The sequence below is a fragment of the Lissotriton helveticus genome, chromosome 11 (assembly GCF_964261635.1).
Source record: "Lissotriton helveticus chromosome 11, aLisHel1.1, whole genome shotgun sequence".
Classification (NCBI taxonomy): Eukaryota; Metazoa; Chordata; class Amphibia; order Caudata; family Salamandridae; genus Lissotriton; species Lissotriton helveticus.
The window spans coordinates 485,638,423-485,658,627 of NC_136072.1; the positions used below are offsets into that span (position 1 = coordinate 485,638,423).

General features: G+C 47.3%; 1 protein-coding gene across 2 annotated transcripts in view; it reads right to left on the bottom strand.

Moving 5' to 3' along the window:
* PLEKHB2 (pleckstrin homology domain containing B2) overlaps positions 1 to 20,205 on the bottom strand; it is a 173,877-nt gene that overhangs the window by 50,261 nt on the left and 103,411 nt on the right. For both annotated transcript variants that reach the window (XM_078666082.1, XM_078666081.1), the window contains exon 4: positions 5,425 to 5,527. In XM_078666082.1, the coding sequence (XP_078522208.1) occupies positions 5,425 to 5,527 (103 nt within the window). The remainder of the gene's footprint in view (positions 1 to 5,424; positions 5,528 to 20,205) is intronic.

The window sequence follows — 20,205 nt, forward strand, 5'->3', positions numbered from 1 at the left end:
AGCTAGTCAATCAAAGATTGCTCTGACGGCCAGCAAGGCATCAACTGCACCACTCTAACATGTTGAAAACATAGACATTTGTTTCTAAATACGAGATGTGCTACTGCACACAAACATTTGCGGACGGGGGATGACCCCCCGAAACCGGTCCCAGGATGCTTGTTTCCGGTCCAGGGAGGACTTGGCCTGGCAATTCGGGCTGGATTGTTCCCAAGAGTAGCAGGGCCAAGACTGATTTGCATATGGCTGGGTCTAAACTGGGGTGGCATAGTGAGCAAAGGAACAATGGTTCAAATCCAGATCTCTTGACTGGTTGACAAGTTTCAGCACTCCGTCCATTATCTTGTTGTGTTTGCTATCAACTGGACCACTCCAACATGTTGAAAATAGAGACGTTTGTTTCTACATAAAAGATGTGCTACTGCACTCAATCACCAAGGGGTATTTCCCTGGCATGCACCCACAAGTCATTATAATGATGCCAGTCAGAGAAAGTAACACTAGAGAACCTGTCCAAAAGTGATACTTGCTTCTTATAAGTGCCTCTTTCTTTGCTGGTTCAACAAGAGCAGCCCATTCTGGTTTTCTCTGCCATGATACATCTGTAGAGTTTGCTCCCTTTGTAATCTTCTCATCTACTACCGCTTCTGGATAACGTGCCCTACTTTAATGGCTTTCATGTGGTAGCTTTTACTTTGGTACTTGGAATCCTCACTCCTACTTTAGCCTTAACACCATCCGTTTACTCACTCTCTCAGTTTCTGAGTCCAGTGCTTTTTTTGTGCCGGTGTTTGCCGGTGCTCGGCACTGGCACCTTTATCTAAACACCAGCACCTGTTTTTCCACCACATGGTGGCGCTATGTGCCTTTTTTTACACAATTCCTCATTGGCAATTTCATATATTTTTTAAAAACCAGCAGATAGTTACTGCCTTCACTCGATTTGGCAGCAGTGGCAGGAGCTGGGGTGGCACCAGCTGCAGTGGACTCCCAAGAAATATTTTGGGTCCTGGCACTTCATTTTATACACATTAAGCACAGTGTCTGACCCTTACTTGGCTAGCCTTTCATCCTAAACTGCTCCTCCTCTTTGTCAAAGGGCAAGCCATGTACTATCATTGGTTTCATACGCTAAGTGGGTCTGGGTCAGAAAATTGTTTCAAGGTATGTTGGGAGAACAGAATATGCAACTCGGTTAACAGTACGCTATTAAAGTCTAAGCAATGAATGACCCCTACAATTATAATGTACGTAATTTGTTTGTTAGTCTTTGGTCAGGTTGCATGATGATAAATTTGCACGTGAGAGGTGGGGCAACCAGGGGCAACTTACCGACCCAATTAAGATTCGGTCCCTACCCTTTTTAGGGCGAGGCCTCCGCCCACGTAAGTGGGAGGAGTTTCGAGATCCTAATGTTAAAGAAGAGAAAAAAAAAGTATCTCCTAGGGCTTTGGCGAGACAAATTCCACACATTCCTTAGTGTGTTCTGTCATCTGGCCAGTGATTCGTCTTCGTTGTGTTGTCGTTTTAATAGGCTTGAAGTGATAGGGTAAATGTAGTTTTCATCCGCCATGTTGGGCATTTTTCGTTCGTGCTCGCGCAAAGAAGTACATTAATTATAATTAGGAGCTGTCAGGGTGCCTCCGTAAGTGAATCCAGATGGCCGGGCGCGTTCACCATTCAGCAGCGCTCAGCGCGCAGCTGCTCCATGCCAGGCCGGGAAAGGGCTTCATTAGCCTCACTCATCCGGCGCTGAGACAGGCCCCCTCCCTCATCTGTATCGGCGAAACAGGACAACTGGGGGGGGGGGGTTGCCTAAAATATCCTGTTAAACGAGGTTGCTGAACTTGTAATAAACTGCGTTTTGCTGGACCCATAAAGGAAATGCAGTTGTTTACTATTCCATGGGTGAGTGTGTTGAAAAACATGGATGTAGGTTCGTTGTTATAAAAAATCCTGCTTGTGCAAGACTAATGTTTACTTGTTTTTATATGGTGTCTGGTGCCCTGGGGTTTAGATTTGCATCGATATAAATACTATTTGGAATTCCCTACCAATTCGGACTCCGTGATTATCGGCATTGACCAGAATGGAATGGAAGATGGAGGCCGCCTGCTCTAACTCAAACCCAAGGCACCCCAAGTCATCTTACCACCCTAACACTTAATCCTCCTATTATGTTGACATGGGTACCGGAAGCCCACTTGGCTGGGAGAGGCTCGTTAATGGTCTCTGGCATCTCCAAGACTGACCGCGCGGCCGGCCCGAAGCCTCACAGTAGCGCTCCAATGGAAAGCGCCTGCTTCAAAGCGCCCGCTCTTTCTGAAATGTTGGCCCCGTAAACTCGCTTGGTGTCACATGTTTGGGGTAATAATATATGGCTGTAGTTTGTATAGGCAATGCCTTGTTTACAGCACAGACCATCAAAGCCCCCCCCCCAAACCCCCTCGGGGGACTCCCCACTCCACTGATGCCAGCAATAAACAGATTGTATGATCGGCTCTCCCCCGTTTTGTGTTTGTGGCTGCAGCGCTTGACAATGCTAATCCCAGACGCTATCGGGGGCACCGCACCACAACAGAGGCGCTTGTTATGGGGGCGGGGGCGTAGGGTCAGCTGTCTGAGACGAATGGGGAATCGAAAGGGGGCGTCTCTGTTCCAGTCATGAGACCGAGCCTGAGGGGCTTCACCTTTAATGTCGTAGATCGCGGTCACTGGTACATTCACCCTCTGTGACCTCCGTCGAGAACCAATGGCATCCTTTACAGCCCGACACGTCACTAATAAGAGGCCCCATTCGCATGGATCTTTAACTTGTACACGTTCAACCCTGTTGCCTCGTGAATATACAAAGATTGCAGCAACATTAACCAACTGAGCTATCTTACCCGGATACGAGGGTGTGATCTGCAAATTAAACACGGAGCTTAGAGAATGTACAGTCGCTCACCGAGGTTTGTCCATTGGATTCTTCCCTGAGACCTGCAGGCTACACCCATACCTCAGCAGCAGGAGCATTAACCCTCAGGACTGTTTTACCAGCTAGTGCGCTTCCATTTGTTTTCGGGCATAGCCGCCTGCGTGTGATGGGACTACGGGCAGTGCAGAATCAGAGTGCAGAATCAGAGTGCAGAATCAGAGTGCAGTTTGAGAGTGCAGAGTGCACATTGAGAGTGGAGAGTGCAGTTTGAGAGTGTAGTTTGAGAGTGCAGTATGAGAGTTGAGAGTGCAGATTGAGAGTGCAGTTTGAGAGTGCAGTTTGAGAGTGCAGTTTGAGAGTGCAGTTTGAGAGAGCAGAGTGCAGTTTGAGAGTGGAGAGTGCATATTGAGAGTGCAGTTTGAGAGTGCAGTTTGAGAGTGCAGTTTGAGAGTGCAGTTTGAGAGTGCAGATTGAGAGTGCAGTTTGAGAGTGCAGTTTGAGAGTGCAGTATGAGACTTGAGAGTGCAGATTGAGAGTGCAGATTGATAGTGCAGATTGAGAGTGCAGAATGAGAGTGCAGAGTGCAGATTGCAGTTTGAGAGTGCAGTTTGAGAGTGCTGTTTGAGAGTGCAGAGTGCAGTTTGAGAGTGGAGAGTGCAGTTTGAGAGTGCAGTTTGAGAGTGCAGTTTGACCTCATGGTCACAGGTTCAAATCCCAACGGGTCCACTCAGCCTTTCATCCATTTGAGGTCGATAAAATGAGTATCATTGAGTTGGGTAACAATATACGTCTGTTATTTCAGCGTCAAGATGCTGGGGTGAACAGCACTTTACAAATACACATGTTATGTTATGTTATAATTTCCATTTGGAGGGGGTTAGATCCTTTGAATATTTGGGCATAGTGGTCTCCGATAGCATGACCTGGAATAATCAGTTGAACAAGGCTTCCCTAAAATTCTCTCAGCTAGAAGGGGCATTGCGGCGATAGATTTGCTTCTCTTATACGAAGCCCGTAGCCCCAGGTCTTAAACTCTATAGCTCAAAGGTTGTGAATAGTGTACTCTATGGGGCAGAACTGTGGGGTCTGGTGGACGCAAGGAAATTAACAACAGTTGAAAACAAGTTTCTTAGGAGTCTTGCAGCCCTGCCCCAAAGCACCCACCTCCTGCCTTTGAAACTGGACCTGGGAGTTAGGTCTATACATGACCAAGCAAGTCTGTGCCCCTTGCTTTTTTGGTATAGGTTGGTCACTACTCCCGACCTGGCCCCTTATGTTGCTGCTTTTAACGAAGTGTCCACCCTAGACAGGAACAAAAAAAATTGGGTGGATAAAATATGTTAACACTGTTCGGTCAGCAATTGGCCTCCCTAATGAGCCTGCTAACTTTCCACAACGGTACTTAAAGGACCACCTAAAGCGTTAATATTGGCTATGGGTAGAACAGATCACCTATTCAAGGATTCGTCATGGTTGTTTAACCGATGTTTACTTATACATAAAATCCTCGAAATACCTTGAGAAATATCTTGATATCATCAAAGTGCCTGGGGACAGAAAATTGTACACCCAGTTTAGGTTTGGCTGCTTACCCATCAATGCCTTTACCAACCTTTGGCTAAACAACAACACCAGCCAGCCCAAGGGATGCCCATCCTCTCCCAACCCAAACAAAACTGTGGGCCATGTTTTCTTTGCATGTCCAGCCTACAACAGACCAAAAAGGAATTGGTTGGTCCCACTATGCAGACAGTTGGGGACCCATAGCCATCTTGATGCACTACGGATTTTAAGATCGGATACGAAAACATTCTTTGTATGTGGCATTGCAAAATTTCTGGGACGGTTTTGGGCCATTAGGCGAAGGCTCCTGTCCACTTTTCCTTGTGCCAGGGGCCAGCTGTAGTAAAAATGTTACGACTCGATTGTGCTTTAATCCCCAGCATCCTGTTTTTAACTTCCTTCTCACAGTTTTTATCAAAATCTTTTTAAATTGTGGATATTGTTAGTCATTATTGCACTCACACTTTATTCCTGTTTTATCCTTTTTACTTGATTTTTAATTGAGTACACACATAGGAATGCTGCATCTTAGTGATTTCCTCGGTGTTTACAATTCTCATTACGTGATACTTGACCATTTGAACCTGGTGTGTTAAATATCTACATTTACTTGTGTTAACTGTATCATGGGCTCCACTGCCAAGGAAGAATATGTGTGTATCTTTTATGGTTTTACAACCAAAATAAAGATTATGATGATGCTCGTTAGTCGGCCTCATGAGCCCACCTTTAGAGCCTGCCTAGCTAAAATGGTGAACGGCAAAATTGAAATTAAAAAGTACTTTATAAGGCCTTGTAAAATAGGTCTAGTGAAATATGTTACATTAAATAAAAGAAAGACAGAATAAGTTAGAACAGAAACAATCACTCTTAGAAGTAACACACTCTTATCATAAGACGGAGCTTTGGTGAACACAGCAAACAAATCATTTAAAACTTACAGGCAGTCGTCTGCACTTTCGGCTATGAGATTGAGGGTTTTTCCATCCCGACAAACTATCTGAAGGCAGCAGTCCCTCTGCTTCCCTTCTGGAGGCTGAAAATCTGTGCAAAGAAAGAGAAAGCACAACTCAGTAATTGGAATTCAAAGTAAAGATCCAGTGAGAGGCAATGCTGCTGTTTTGTAAGACCTTTGCAAGCCAGGTGTTCACAAGAAGAAAGACTGATAGGGCCTGACAGTCGAGATTGGTAAACCACAGAAATTTGGGTCATAAAGAGCCTGGAATGTAAAGATGAAATATGCAATTGAGATAAAGCCGCTGAATAAAGGGAAAATCCTGCTGAAAGTATGCATCCTTGCAAACTAAGCTGTAGTTTGAAAATGCTCCAGAGCTCCTCATAGTTGGTGCCTTCATTAAATGCCTGAGAAGGCCTGAGAGGACGTGGCCTACCACCTAGGGCGGTCAACCACAAATCTGGGGAACCGGGTTCAAGTCTCTGCAACGGAGCTCAACATCCTGTGATTCTGGGTAGAATCACTTCATCTCCCCATGCCTAACAATAATTAATGTGTCCTTATGTAACACAAGTAAAGCGCACTGATACCTTCAAGTCAAGTTTGCGCTATATAAAACTCCAGAGAAAAAAAATAGTGCATGAGGAGTATGTTTATGTGTTTCAAGTACAAGGCACACCTCAAACTCTAGCAGCAAGTCAATTGTGAGGTAGCGCAGTGATTCAAGGCTTTGAAGCAACAACTATGTGACAGTAGCAGCTGTTTATGCTGCAACTATGACGTTATGGACGAACAATGAGGTACAGTCAACGCCCTCACTACAATTTTGAAACTGCACTTGTTGTCTCCCTGAAACAAAAGCACGGGGAAAATCACTGCAGGAAATATTTGGTCACTAAGCAAAATCTTTAAAAGACAATTTTAGGTCTTGCCTACATCAGCTACATGTCTGTTATCGAAGTCTTACTGTTTAACATATAATAAAAATGAAAAGATGGCTCTCTTGTCAGTAACTTGAAATTATCCCATATCGCAGTACAATTTGAGAAGAAAAAAGAGCTTGATACTCAAGGGGTATGACACATCTGCTCCAAATATAATACATTTAGGGCCTCATTACGATGTCCAACGGAAAGACTCCGAACAGCATTCGGTTTGTCCGAATCTGTGTCGGAACCCGCGTTTACGGCCGCCTCGGAAACCCGACCGACCAATTACGACAGCCTGAAACCGTTCGGACTTTCCGACTCACTTCCGAAAGGCATTCGGTGAAACCGAGTCGGTCGGAGCTGACTCGTACAGGTATACGGACCAAGTTTCAGACCAACATATTACGATGTCGGAATCGGACAGCCTTTCCAAATCGGTTGTTGCGACATGGATTGGCTGTCGGAAACTGACTTTGGGGGCCTGTATCAGGTCCCCCTTCACCCGTGGTCCTTAGTTGGTGATGTTTGCTGATATTTTGATGTGAAAGAATTTCGCTCGTATTCTCATAGGGATATCGAGTTGATTGATCTGGAGTAACCCTACATAGACGCACCCTACAATCCGGATTTCACTTGTTCCCGTCGTTTTTGACTTTTGTATCATAGGATATTTGGCTCCATCAATAAATCTAGGCTGATCTGTGACACCATCCCTGGTGCTGCCTCCACGCTTTTTTGAAGATTTTTCAAGCAGAATCATACTTACTTGTTTAGGAAAAATGTGGGACTTGTCAAACATGGTTATTACATTATTCATGTATAAAGCAATATCACACTCAGGAATAGAACCATGTTAATTTGTACAAACAAGTCTACAAATTACAGATACTATGCATTTGGCCAACATATATCTTAGAGTCGCTATTGATAAATGATATTGGGTTATATGTTTTATAATCATGAGGGTTTTTTTTTTAGAAAATCACTAAATTGATTGTGTTCCGGGATGATGGACCAGATACATCTTTATCAGATTAGCAAGCCAACATTACCAATTGGCTTTTATTGAGGCAGGGATCTCTTCCACTAAAAAATGTATTATTCAAATGGTATGGTTCCTCCCCAGTCTGTAATTTGTGCAATAATTCTATCCAGGATGTTACCCATGTGCTCTTTATTTGTCCTGCTCTTTTATTATATCGTCGTAAGTGGATGAGGCCAGTCTGCCTACAACTATCCATTTTGTCTGCCTCTGCATTTAAAGACGCCATCTATAATCCACCAAATGAAATGTTTTGTCACAGGATTTTTAACTTTTTAAAATGTTTTTAGATATGTATTGAAATGTTATATGGATGTCATGATTATTAATATCGATTTTATTGGATGTTTTATAATATTTGGTGTATTCGTAACTCATATTTTATTGTCTGAGAATGTATGTTGCATCTTTTCTTCTTCTTTTTATGTGGATCTCTTCTGAGTTCCAAAATCATAAATAAATTGAATTGAATTGAATTACCAATATAGGTGCAAAAGCATCAGCAAAGATTTTATGAAATTTGATTGGAATTCACCTTCCCCAGCAGCTTTACCACTAGGCACAGCCTGTTGTGCTTTTTACATTTCTTGTAAGGTAATAACATCATATAACTTCATCTGTTTGTCTTTCTCTAGCTATGGTAGGTCTGTGTTGTATAATATTGTATTTTAAACATTTTCTGATGCTTGTCTGCTGTATATAACTTCTGACAAAAGTTAAAAAATTGCTCCAAAATAGCCTGGGAATCTCTGAAAAACCTTCCATTCTAATCCTTATTTTCCAGTATGTATGAATTATTATTTCTTTCCCTGACCATATAAGCTAACATAAGTCCGACTGATTCGCAATATTCCATTGCCTGCCCTCAAATTACAAAATGAGGTGCTGCAATTTGCTCCTTTATGTATCGCCCATTTTGTGTGAGTAGCTTTCATCTATCTGTAAATATTCGGTTGTCTATAATGCCCATTGTGAATAGCTGCTGCATGTAATATTTTAAGCGTTCATAGCTGAATTACTTTTGTTTTATTCTTTTTTTCTTTCTGATACCATCTTGAGTATTTTTTTTGTTTTGAAATTATTTATTGGAGTCCAGTTACATCTATACATTTGTGAGGGAGAGCAGAAGAATAAGAGGGGGAGAAGACGGGGGGGTGATGGGGTATATAAGAACCAAGAATCCAGGAGCGGGGAAGTAGGGGGGGGATAGTGGGGGTAGGGGGTCGAGGTATATGGCCGTGCAAGAGAGGTAGGCATTGGTTCTGGTATATGACGATAGGGGTTGTTGCACGATATGGAATTGGAATAAGAATATTGTGGTTTGTGGTTGAGAACAGACTAGGTCTAGGTGTTCAGGAGGGGGTCCTTGTCCTTCTGTGAGAGGCGTATGACAGATAGAGGAGACAATAGTTCTGTACAGATGGCCTGCCGAGGGAGGAGTGCAAACCGCTGTCCCTATAACTAGGGAAGAGTAGAGTTGTGCTATGCGGTACTGCCGGTATCCGGTAACCCCGGGTAGGTCAGGTCCCAATGGTGGTTAATCAGGGCGAATCTCTTGGGGATAGACGAGGTGAAACAAGGAGTAGGGGGTACATGGTGTTGAGCAGTTTTGTTGAGGGTGGTGATGGGGTAGAATGGTGTGACAGCAGCCTCCTGGCCCGGCGGGGCAGGTAGGAGGGAGGGGGAGGGGGAGGGGAGGAAAGGCTTGGGTAGGGGGGAAGAAGAAGGGGTGAGGGGGCAGGCATGGGGAGGGTATGGGTGAGCGAGGGGACGAACAGCAGCAACAGATACATTTCAGGAAGGAGTCTCTTGGAGGAAGGCGGTCCATGTTTGCAGGAATACCTCCTACTACTCTTGCAGTCCATAAAAAACGTGTTTCTGTGACACCTTTTGTACCATTGCCACCATCTAGTCCTCCTGCGAGAAAGAGGTAGAGGACTGCCATTGTCGCAGGATGCAGATTTTGGCTGTAGCGAGCGCTGTGTGGAGTAGGCGGCACTGTGGGTGTAGGAGGGCGGATACCTGACTATGGTTACCCCAGATTTTTTGCCTTGTGTTTAGCTGGTTTTCAACTCAGTTGGCCTGGGACCCTGCTAATCAGGGCCCCAGGCTATCTGCTCTCTCTGTAAAATGGACTCCATGTACCCTAGGTACATAACTAATTGGATATTGAGTCACCTTATCAGCCCCTGTACAGTGTACTATAGGTACGCAGGGCATAGGTGCACCCAAGGCCTACCAGGGGCAGCAGCATATCTTTTGCCACCCCTGGCTGGCCATCCAAACTGACACAACTGGCTGATCACTCAGCTGGGGCAAGGTTGTGTAATCACCCCTTGCTTAGGTATAGTATACCTATGTCTAAACATATATCTGGACACATATACACCTATAAGTCACTCCTATGGCAGGCCTTAACAATCCTGGAGGCAGAGTGCTGGTTTTATGTGAGATGGTGTGAGATGGTGCTCTAGCATGAGCTGAGCCTGTCTACAGCTTCCCGAACCATTTCCTTATAGCTGTTCCAGGGTCTTGCCATACCATATACTCTTAAGTGCATTATAATCCTCGCGGTTATTGCTAACTTTGGTTTGGCTTTATCAAAACATGTAGTGTAAGGGGTCATACACTTTGGAATACTACCCCCTCGCCAGTTCTGGCGACGGGGGTAGCATTCCACCCTTCTAGAGGGAGAAGACATGTTACTTTACTTAAACGCGGTTAAATCTAACCAGAGCCCCAGCATCACAAAATAGATGCTGCTGCCACAGACACGAGTCTGGCCTCCTGCTGCTGACCGAAACTCTGGCAGGGGAGGCCTGGACAAATGGTATCCTGTTGCAGGGAGGTGTTACACCACCCCAGACAGGAGATAGTGGATTGAGGCAGGCAGGGCGAGTGAAACTAGACACTGCCTGGTGCGCACAAGGCTCCCCATGCATAGCCCAGTTCAAACCGGTGCTGGGGCACTCCAGCCCCAGCTCTGGCGCGCAACTGGACAAAGCGAGGGAAAGGGGTGTAACCACCCCCTTCCTGGGTCCCACCCATAGGAGGGACCTAGAAGGTAATCCTGCCCCTTGATTTGGAATAAAGGTAGGAGCTGTGCCCATAGACTTTAGATAATCCTGACTGAAACTTTGAAACGAAACTCTGGACCCTTCGACATCCCACTCGACGTGGAAGACTGAAGAATCTCCCTTGTGGTCAAGGAGTGACCACCCTGTGCAAACAGGCACCATCCAGCGCCCAATGGTTTGCTTTGTTGCAGCTCCCGCCGGAGCTCCAGCGACAGAGATCGACAAGAACCGGATTCCCAGACATCCAACAGCCCAATTCACAGCGACAGCAAAGCTGAGACCCGTGGAGGCGACGTGAGACGTGGGACCGGCCATCTTGAAAAGACTGCAAAGTGCTGACAGTGCAGCTCCTGAGGCACCTTTGAAGCTGTGCATTGGGGTTTGTGAAGCCCCAGTCCCGAGCAGCTTGTGCACCGAAGATCACCCCGCCACACTCACCGAGTGCTGCGTGGGGCCCTTTTGCATTTTCCTGCTCGACGCTTCTGTCCGGTCACTTGCCCGTTGGCTAGTGGCCTCTACGACGACGAATCTTTGAATCTACTCTGCTGGTCTGGTTGCTCCAGACTGGCCCCTGCTCCCCTAAAAAAGGAGCAGTCTCTCTGACCTTGCTGGTTCAAGTAAGAAGCCATCTTCAAATCCTGCGTGGGTTGCATTTGCCAAGGCCTGTTGACTCCGATCCGGAAGCCGACACCGCCGACAGCGAGAGCCTTCGTGGGACAGTCCGTGATCCACTCCTGGTCATCGTCGATGCCCCCGAGTCCACGTGGCAGCGGAGACAAGCTTCTCGACAACCATCTGATTGCGCCCGACATCGCCTGGTTCCTTCCTGGTTCCATCCTGGTCACTGGCTAGTGACCCAGACTCGGTCCCCTCTGCTTTCAGGTACTCTACATCTTCGATCTACCCTTGGATCCAACTGGACTCTTCTCTCCTGGCCGCCTGCAGCATCTTCATCTCCGGGCTCCATAGAACTCCACGACGAAACCCGACACACTTTGGCACTTATGTACCCACTTCCTGTGGGTGAGGTAACGATAAAACACCGGTGCTCCTGTAGTGGTTTACACCTCTAGTGTCCTAGTTTCAAGTGGCTAAATTCTAGTCCAGTCGGAAGACTTCCAAAACAGTAACTTTGTAACTTTTACGCACCATTGACTTTGCATTGGTGCATGCGTGTGCTTTTAGCGCTGCACCCGAATCCCGCGGGCCTCTCCCGTCCTAACTACTGTTAGACCAGTGTAGCCCCAGCGATTCCCAAGGCCCTAGGCCTTACCATTGTTCGACACGTGGTACTTCTACCACTATTTTAGTATATGGTTTGAGTGGCCACCGGCCCTATCCATAATTGTGCAACTTCTGTATCTTTAACTGTGCTTTTGTTTAAACGCTTGTGCCTCTGTCCTCATAAAGAGTACAGAGGATTATTCTAGTAATAAATACATATATTTTTATAATATATAACTTGTGTGGTGTCCTTTCATTTGGTATTAAAAGGATTGCATATGGTAAAACAGCTGGCATCACATGCCCTCTTGAGTTAAGCCTAAGACTGCTTAGGCCTATGCTACCCCTAGGATAGCTTGTCTATAAGGTTGACTTACAACCACCACCATAAGGGTTGCTTGGACTGATACAAGGTGCTCACTGGAATAGTGAACATCATACATCAGGCCAACTTCTCACATTGGTGTGCAGCGGTTGGGATTTGAGCTTGCTGTTGTTTTACCAATTGTAATCTTTGATATCATTTGAAAGATCACATTAAGTACCATAGGTACATATAAACAAAGCTTTGATACTTAAGTTCTACTGAACTTAGTAGTTGTAGACCAAAGGGCTTAGCATACCCTGACTACAACTCACTAGCAAGGTTCTAGTAGGTAAACACATAGTGTAGGTAGGTGCATACAACCACACCTCACTAAGTCATGTCTGGCACAGGTGAACCTTCCAGTTCTCTACCTGTGGCAGGTGACCTTACCAAGGCACCTTCCAGCTATGACAAACTCAGCTTCAGAGACTTGAGTGCCTTGTGCACTACAAGGGGGCTAAAAAAGGGTCACAACCCTACCATTCCTATCCTGATACAAGTCCGAGAGAAGGATGATCTTGAGAAGTCTACTGCAGGCCCCTCAGGTAATCCAGGAGATGGAATAAACCCCCCAGATGATGAGACCATCACCCCAGAGGTAGAAGATGAGGAGGTAGATGGGGATCAAGATTCAGATGATCAGGGGGATAGTCAGGTCCAGGTCAGAAGACTTAGCGAGGCTAACTTAAGCCTACATGGGAATGGAGAGGTGAACCACCTTCCCAGACATAATAGTAGAATACTCCCTGGCAATAGAAGAGAGAGATCCCTTTCCAGGGAATCTAACCTTTCTAATGCCTCAAGGGCTTCTCAAAGGGGAATGACTTCCCCTCAGAGAAAAGAGCATAAGGCCAGGATGAAGGCTGTCCAACTCCAGATAGAGAGGGAAGAGATAGCCCTGGCCCAAGCTAAACTTGCTTTAGCAAGGGAACACAAATTGAGTGGATTAGATTCCACTGGTGGCAGCAATATCCCTAGAGATAAAGACAGGTCCTATGAACATAGAAACCTGAGTAAGATTGTGCCCCCCTACAAAGATGGGGATGACATCCACAAATGGATGACTGCAGCAATCTTATGGTACTCCTTTTCTGAGAAAGGGAGAGATAAGCTCCTCACAGTTAGCCCTGGGGATGCTAAAGACTACAATGTCCTGAAGAGTGCTCTTATTGATGGGTTCGGCTTAACCACTGAGCAATACAGGTTGTTGTTCAGAGATACCCAAAAAGCTCAGACTCAGGACTGGACTGATTTTGTAGATTGTGCTACTAAGGCTCTGGAAGGTTGGTTACTTGGCAACAAAGTACATGACTATACAGGATTGTATAATTTGATTATGAGGGAGCAGATCCTTAGTAATTGTCAGAACCAGCGTTTGCACCAGCACCTGGTGGACTCTGATCTGACCTCTCCACAAGAATTGGGAAAGAGGGAAGACAAATGGGTCAGAACCTGGATTAGGCACAAGAATCAGGGTAATGACCAAAAGAAGGATAATTCCAAGACTCAAGAGAAGGGTGGGGATAAATCAAAAGACAAGTCTCCCACAGGGCCCAAAAACTCCAATGGTGGGGGTGGGTCCCAGAACACCTCCTCTGTCAAGAAACCTTATTGCCATGCCTGTAAGCAGCCTGGCCACTGGAAATCTGATAGCAGTTGTCCAAAGAATAACAATAAGGAAAATATTCCTCCAAGTAATGCTCCAACACCTCATGTTACTGTTAGTAGTAATCCCCCAGGTGGTGGGAGCACCCCCAAGAATTTGGCTGGGTTTACTTTTGGAACTCATGTGGACTCTGGCCTAACCAGGTCCCCTACTACAGCTACTCTTGTCTGTGAGAATGGCATGGGGTTTGCCAACTTCACTGCTTGTCCAAACACTTTGAGCAAGTACAGACAGGAGCCCCTCATCAATGGTCAGAAAGTTGAGGCCTATAGAGACACCAGGGCTAGTATCACTATGGTGACTGAAAATCTAGTCCCCTCAAGGCAACTTTTACCTGGTGCCACATACCAGGTGACCAATATTGATGGAGTGCAGACAAATCATCCCATGGCAGTAGTAAATCTCATCTGGGGAGGTGTCACTGGCCCATAGGAAGTGGCAGTGTCCCCAAACGTGCCTGTAGATTGTCTACTGGGAAATGATTTAGAAATCTCAGCCTGGGCTGAGGTAGAACAAGAAACTCATTCTAAAATGGTAAATCTCCATGGAAAGGTTAGTGGGGCTGTGATGGCCACAGCCCCAATCCAAGATGTCCTTCCTGAACAGGTTGGTAGGGCTGTGTCAGTCTCAGCCCCATCTCAAGCAGATTCTCTCCCTGAACAGGTTAGCAGGGCTGTGATTGTGACAGCCCATACCCAAACTGAGTCCCTTCCTGAAAAGGTTGGTGGGGCTGTGATGGCCACAGCCCAAACTTAAACAGATTCATGTGTTGTGAAGCCTGAAACTATGGATCACTCCACACAAACAGAGAGCATTGAGGAGGAAGAGCAATCTCCCTCCCATCAGACTTTAGGAAAGGATCAGCCTCCTCAGGGAACTGATCCTACCCCTTGTGAAGAAACTGCCCCAGAGGTAGTCAGGCCTAGCCTGGCAGAGCCCCTGATGTCAGTGGACCCTTCCAGGGTGGGACCCAGTCTGGAGCAGGTAGCCTGCCCCTCTCTACCCTGCCTCAGTCAGCCCAGGGCTGCAGAGGTCAAGGAGGTCAGTGGGCCCCAAAGGGCCCCCTGTCCAATAAAACACCCCCATCAGCAGATTAGGGGCACCAAACCTAGCAGCCCTAGCAAGGTGAAAATTTCTAAAACTCCTGAGGGATCTCCCTTAAATCTAGTTAGGAACCTCCCCCAGATGGACACTGTTGAGCACAACCAAACCTGGGACCCAAAGGCCCCAAACCTGACCTGTCCCTCCAGTAAGCCAACAAAAGGGACCCAGCCTCCAGCTGTGGGCAGCCAGAGGTTGACCCTGAGAGCACAGTGCAACTCAGTCATGGAAAGAAAGGCACCCATGGTAGATAGTGATTGGAGGAAGTTGAGCCCTACATTAGTGGAGCCTCACTTCAGTAATCCCTCTCAACACCAGCCTTTTACTTTGCCAAAGCACAATACAGGTAGTAATTCCCTATGGTGGAGACCCTCTGATACCCCTAGGGTGAGGGATTGCTTAGTGGACCATGAGATAGGGGGTAACCATGCCAGTGCAGGTTCCTCCTTATATGGCCACTCAGGCAATATAGGCTTACCTGGTCAAGGATAGCCGTATCTCCTTTTGTTTGGGGGGGTTATGTAGGAGGGTGGATACCTGACTATGGTTACCCCAGATTCTTTGCCTTGTGTTTAGCTGGTTTTCGAATTAGTTGGCCTGGGACCCTGCTAATCAGGGCCCCAGGCTATCTGCTCTCTCTATAAAATGGACTCCATGTACCCTAGGTACATAACTAATTGGATATTGAGTCACCTTATCAGCCCCTGTACAGTGTACTATAGGTACCCAGGGCATAGGTGCACCCAAGGCCTACCAGGGGCTGCAGCATATCTTTTGCCACCCCTGGCTGGCCATCCAAACGGACACAACTGGCTGATCATTCAGCTGGGGCAAGGTCGTGTAATCGCCCCTTGCTTAGATATAGTATACCTATGTCTAAACCTATATCTGGACACATATACACCTATAAGTCACTCCTATGGCAGGCCTTAACAATCCTGGAGGTAGAGTGCTTGGTTTTATGTGAGATGGTGCTCTAGCATGAGCTGAGCCTGTCTGCAGCTTTCGGAACCATTTCCTTATAGCTGTTCCAGGATCTTGCCATACCATATACTCTTAAGTGCATTATAATCCTCGCGGTTATTGCTAACTTTGGTTTGGCTTTATCAAAACATGTCGTGTAAGGTGTCATACACTTTGGAATACTACCACCTCGCCAGTTCTGGCGACGGGGGTAGCATTCCACACTTCTAGAGGGAGAAGACAGGTTACTTTCCTTAAACGCGGTTAAATCTAACCAGAGCCCTAGCATCACAAAATGGATGCTGCTGCCACAGACACGAGTCTGGCCTCCTGCTGCTGACCGAAACTCCGGCAGGGGAGGCCTGGACAAATGGTATCCTGTTGCAGGGAGGTGTTACACCACCCCAGACAGGAGATAGTGGATTGAGGCAGGCAGGGCGAGTGGAACTAGACACTGCCTGGGGCGCACAAGGCTCCCCATGCATAGCCCAGTTCAAACCGGTGCTGGGGCACTCCAGCCCCAGCTCTGTCGCGAAACTGGACAAAGGGAAATGGGTGTAACCACCCCCTTCCTGGGTCCCACCTATAGGAGGGACCTAGCAGGTAATCCTGCCCCTTGATTTGGAATAAAGGTCGGAGCTGTGCCCATAGACTTTAGATAATCCTGACTGAAACTTTGAAACGAAACTCTGGACCCTTCGACATCCCACTCGACGTGGAAGACTGAAGAATCTCCCTTGTGGTCCATCCAGCGCCCAACGGTTTGCTTTGTTGCAGCTCCCGCCGGAGCTCGAGCGACAAAGATCGACAAGAACCAGATTCCCAGACATCCAACAGCCCGATCCACAGCCACAGCAAAGCTGAGACCCGTGGAGGCGACGTGAGACGTGGGACCGGCCATCTTGAAAAGACTGCAAAGTGCTGACAGTGCAGCTCCTGAGGCACCCTCGAAGCTGTGCATTGGGGTTTGTGAAGCCCCAGTCCCGAGCAGCTTGTGCACCGAAGATCACCCCGCCACACTCACCGAGTGCTGCGTGGGGTCCTTTTGCATTTTCCTGCTCGACGCGTCTGTCCGGTCACTTGCCCGTTGGCTAGTGGCCTCTACGACGACGAATCTTTGAATCTACTCTGCTGGTCTGGTTGCTCCAGACTGGCCCCCGCTCCCCTGAAAAGGAGCAGTCTCTCTGACCTTGCTGGTCCGAGTAAGAAGCCATCTTCAAATCCTGCGTGGGTTGCATTTGCCAAGGCCTGTTGACTCCTATCCGGAAGCCGACACCGCCGACAGCGAGAGCCTTCGTGGGACAGTCCGTGATCCACTCCTGGTCATCGTCGATGCCCCCGAGTCCACGTGGCAGCGGAGACAAGCTTCTCGACAACCATCTGATTGCGCCCGACATCCCCTGGTTCCTTCCTGGTTCCATCCTGGTCACTGGCTAGTGACCCAGACTCTGTCCCCTCTGCTTTCAGGTACTCTACATCTTCGATCTACCCTTGGATCCAACTGGACTCTTCTCTCCTGGCCGCCTGCAGCATCTTCATCTCCAGGCTCCATAGAAACCCGACACACTTTGGCACCTATGTACCCACTTCCTGTGGGTGAGGTAACGATAAAACACCGGTGCTCCTGTAGTGGTTTACACCTCTAGTGTCCTAGTTTCAAGTGGCTAATTTCTAGTCCAGTCGGAAGACTTCCAAAACAGTAACTTTGTAACTTTTACGCACCATTGACTTTGCATTGGTGCATGCATGTGCTTTTAGCACTGCACCCGAATCCCGCGGGCCTCTCCCGTCCTAACTACTGTTAGACCAGTGTAGCCCCAGCGATTCCCAAGGCCCTAGGCCTTACCATTGTTCGACACGTGGTACTTCTACCACTATTTTAGTATATGGTTTGAGTGGCCACCGGCCCTATCCATAATTGTGCAACTTCTGTATCTTTAACTGTGCTTTTGTTTAAACGCTTGTGCCTCTGTCCTCATAAAGGGTACAGAGGATTATTCTAGTAATAAATACATATATTTTTATACTATATTACTTGTGTGGTGTCCTTTCATTTGGTATTAAAAGGATTGCATATGGTAAAACAGCTGGCTTCACATGCCCTCTTGAGTTAAGCCTAAGAATGCTTAGGCCTATGCTACCCCTAGGATAGCTTGTCTATATGGTTGACTTACAACCACCACCTTAAGGGTTGCTTGGACTGATACATGGTGCTCACTAGAATAGTGAACATCATACATCAGGCCAACTTCTCACAGTGGGCGTGTTAGCTCTGGGGAGTCATTAATATCATGGAGTAAGATGGTGGGTGGGGTAAGGGGGAGGCGAAGGGGCATTGTCTCTCTCAGAGTGTCACCTACATAGGACCAAAAGCGCTATATAGAAGGACAGTCACATAGGATGTGGTGAAAGTCGCAGATCACTCCCGGGCATCTCTATATTTTGGAGTGCGGTAGCAGCCCTGCCTTTTGTAGCTTTACGGGCGTCCAGTCCCAATCATGTAATGTTTTGAACAGGCAGAATTTCAATCGGGCTTCCCTGGTATGTTTATCAAGGCTTCCAGTATGTCCAAACAATCTTCTTTTTCTATGGTGACATCTAAGCATGTCTGCCATTTCTCGCAGAGGCTACTAAGGAAAGGTTGAGTGTACGTGGTTAGTCAGTGTGTCGTATAGTCCAGACATCACTCCTTTATAACGACCCCACGTCAGTAAGAATTCCAGTATAGTCGAAGATTTTAGCAACCAAGGTTGAGGGCCGAGGCATAGTCTCAGGCAGTGTTGTAGTTGCAAGTTTTGCCAGGCTTGTTGCGGGAGGAGTCCGACTTCGTCTCTGAGCTGGTCAAAGGGTTTCAACTCACCGTTCATGAGGATTTGATCCAACGTCCGAATCCCTCCATCCTTCCAGCTAGGCCAATGAAGTACTCGCCTAATTATGCAAATATTGTCATTTCCCCATAGTGGGGCTTTAGAGTGCAATCAGTGGCTTACTCTTAAAAGGCGCTGTGCGCTGTGCCATGTCTTGTATGTGGCCTGCATCAACAGGTTTGGGGGGAGGTGTGGTCTTTGTAAAGGAAATCAAGGTTATCATCACAGCTAAGGAGCGAGCGCTCCGTCATGGCCCACTGAGGGGGGTGAGGGGGTCTGGGGTGCCAAAAAGGTGGAGGGCCAGGGACTAGTGCCCCATTGAGGGTAAACCCAGGCCCCGTGGGAGCAGCGGGCTATAAGTTTGGTTCTAGCAAGACGGGGCGGGTAGAGCCCCAGACACAGGGACGGGTACAGGCGTCTATGCGGCATAGAGTGACTAGGGGCATCAAAATCGGCAACATTTCCAGGGCGTATGTGAAGTGAGGAAGAGTGACCATTCGCACAGCCTGCACTCTACCCCACATGGCGGGTCCCAAGAGAGACCATTTAGCTAAATCCGTATCCAATTGTGTTATGAGGGGTGTCAGATTATCAGCGACCATGCCTTCCAGGCCTCGATTGACCAGGATCCCCAGGTATTTGAGCCAAGATGGCTGTCAATGGAAGGGATATCAGTCGATTGATGCCTTCATTGTACCATGGGAAGGCCTCACTTTTGTCCCAGTTCACTTTATAACTGGACAGGGCTCTGAACCTGTCAATAATCTCCAATAGGGCAGGTTGGAAGTGTGGGGGGTCCCTGAGCATGAGAAGAATATTGTCTGCATAGAGATATAGTTTAGATGTGCCAACTGCAATGGATATGACCCGGACCTGCAGTGAATGGCGGATGAGGGAGGCGCGGGGTTCCATGGCCAGCAGAAATAAGAGGGGGAAGAGGGGGCAGCCCTTGCGAGTACCTCTTTGGATCCAGAAGGCGTCTGATATAAACCCTCCACAGTTAACCTGGGCCACTGGATGGTCGGACCTTGGAGATAAATTGGTTGCCCAGGTCACAGTATATTATGGTGACGAAGAGATAGCCCCAGTCAATGCGATAGAATGCCTTTTCTCCATACAAAGAGGGGACCGCCGCATCTTCCGGTAGGTCCTTTTCAGTCCATAGCATGAGTGATGGTGTACGAAGGTGATTTCTGGAGAAACGACCTGGGACAAGCCAACCTGTGTGTGGTGGATGAAGGAGGGTATGACCTTGTGCAATCGTGCCATCAGGATGCTAGCCAGAATTTTAACATCTTTGTTTATGAGGGAGATAGGGCGATAGCTGCCGCATGAAAGTTGGTCTTTGTCTGGCTTGAGAATGAATGCAATCATCGCTCTATTAGAGATAGGGCCCAGGGATGCAGTCCATTCCACTTCGTTTAGAGCCACTTATAAGGTATCTATTACTCAGTCGTGGCCTGTGACAAACCTACAGGGGCAGTTTAAAATAGAAAAACACACTGCCTCATCATCCACTACCCGTGGGTCT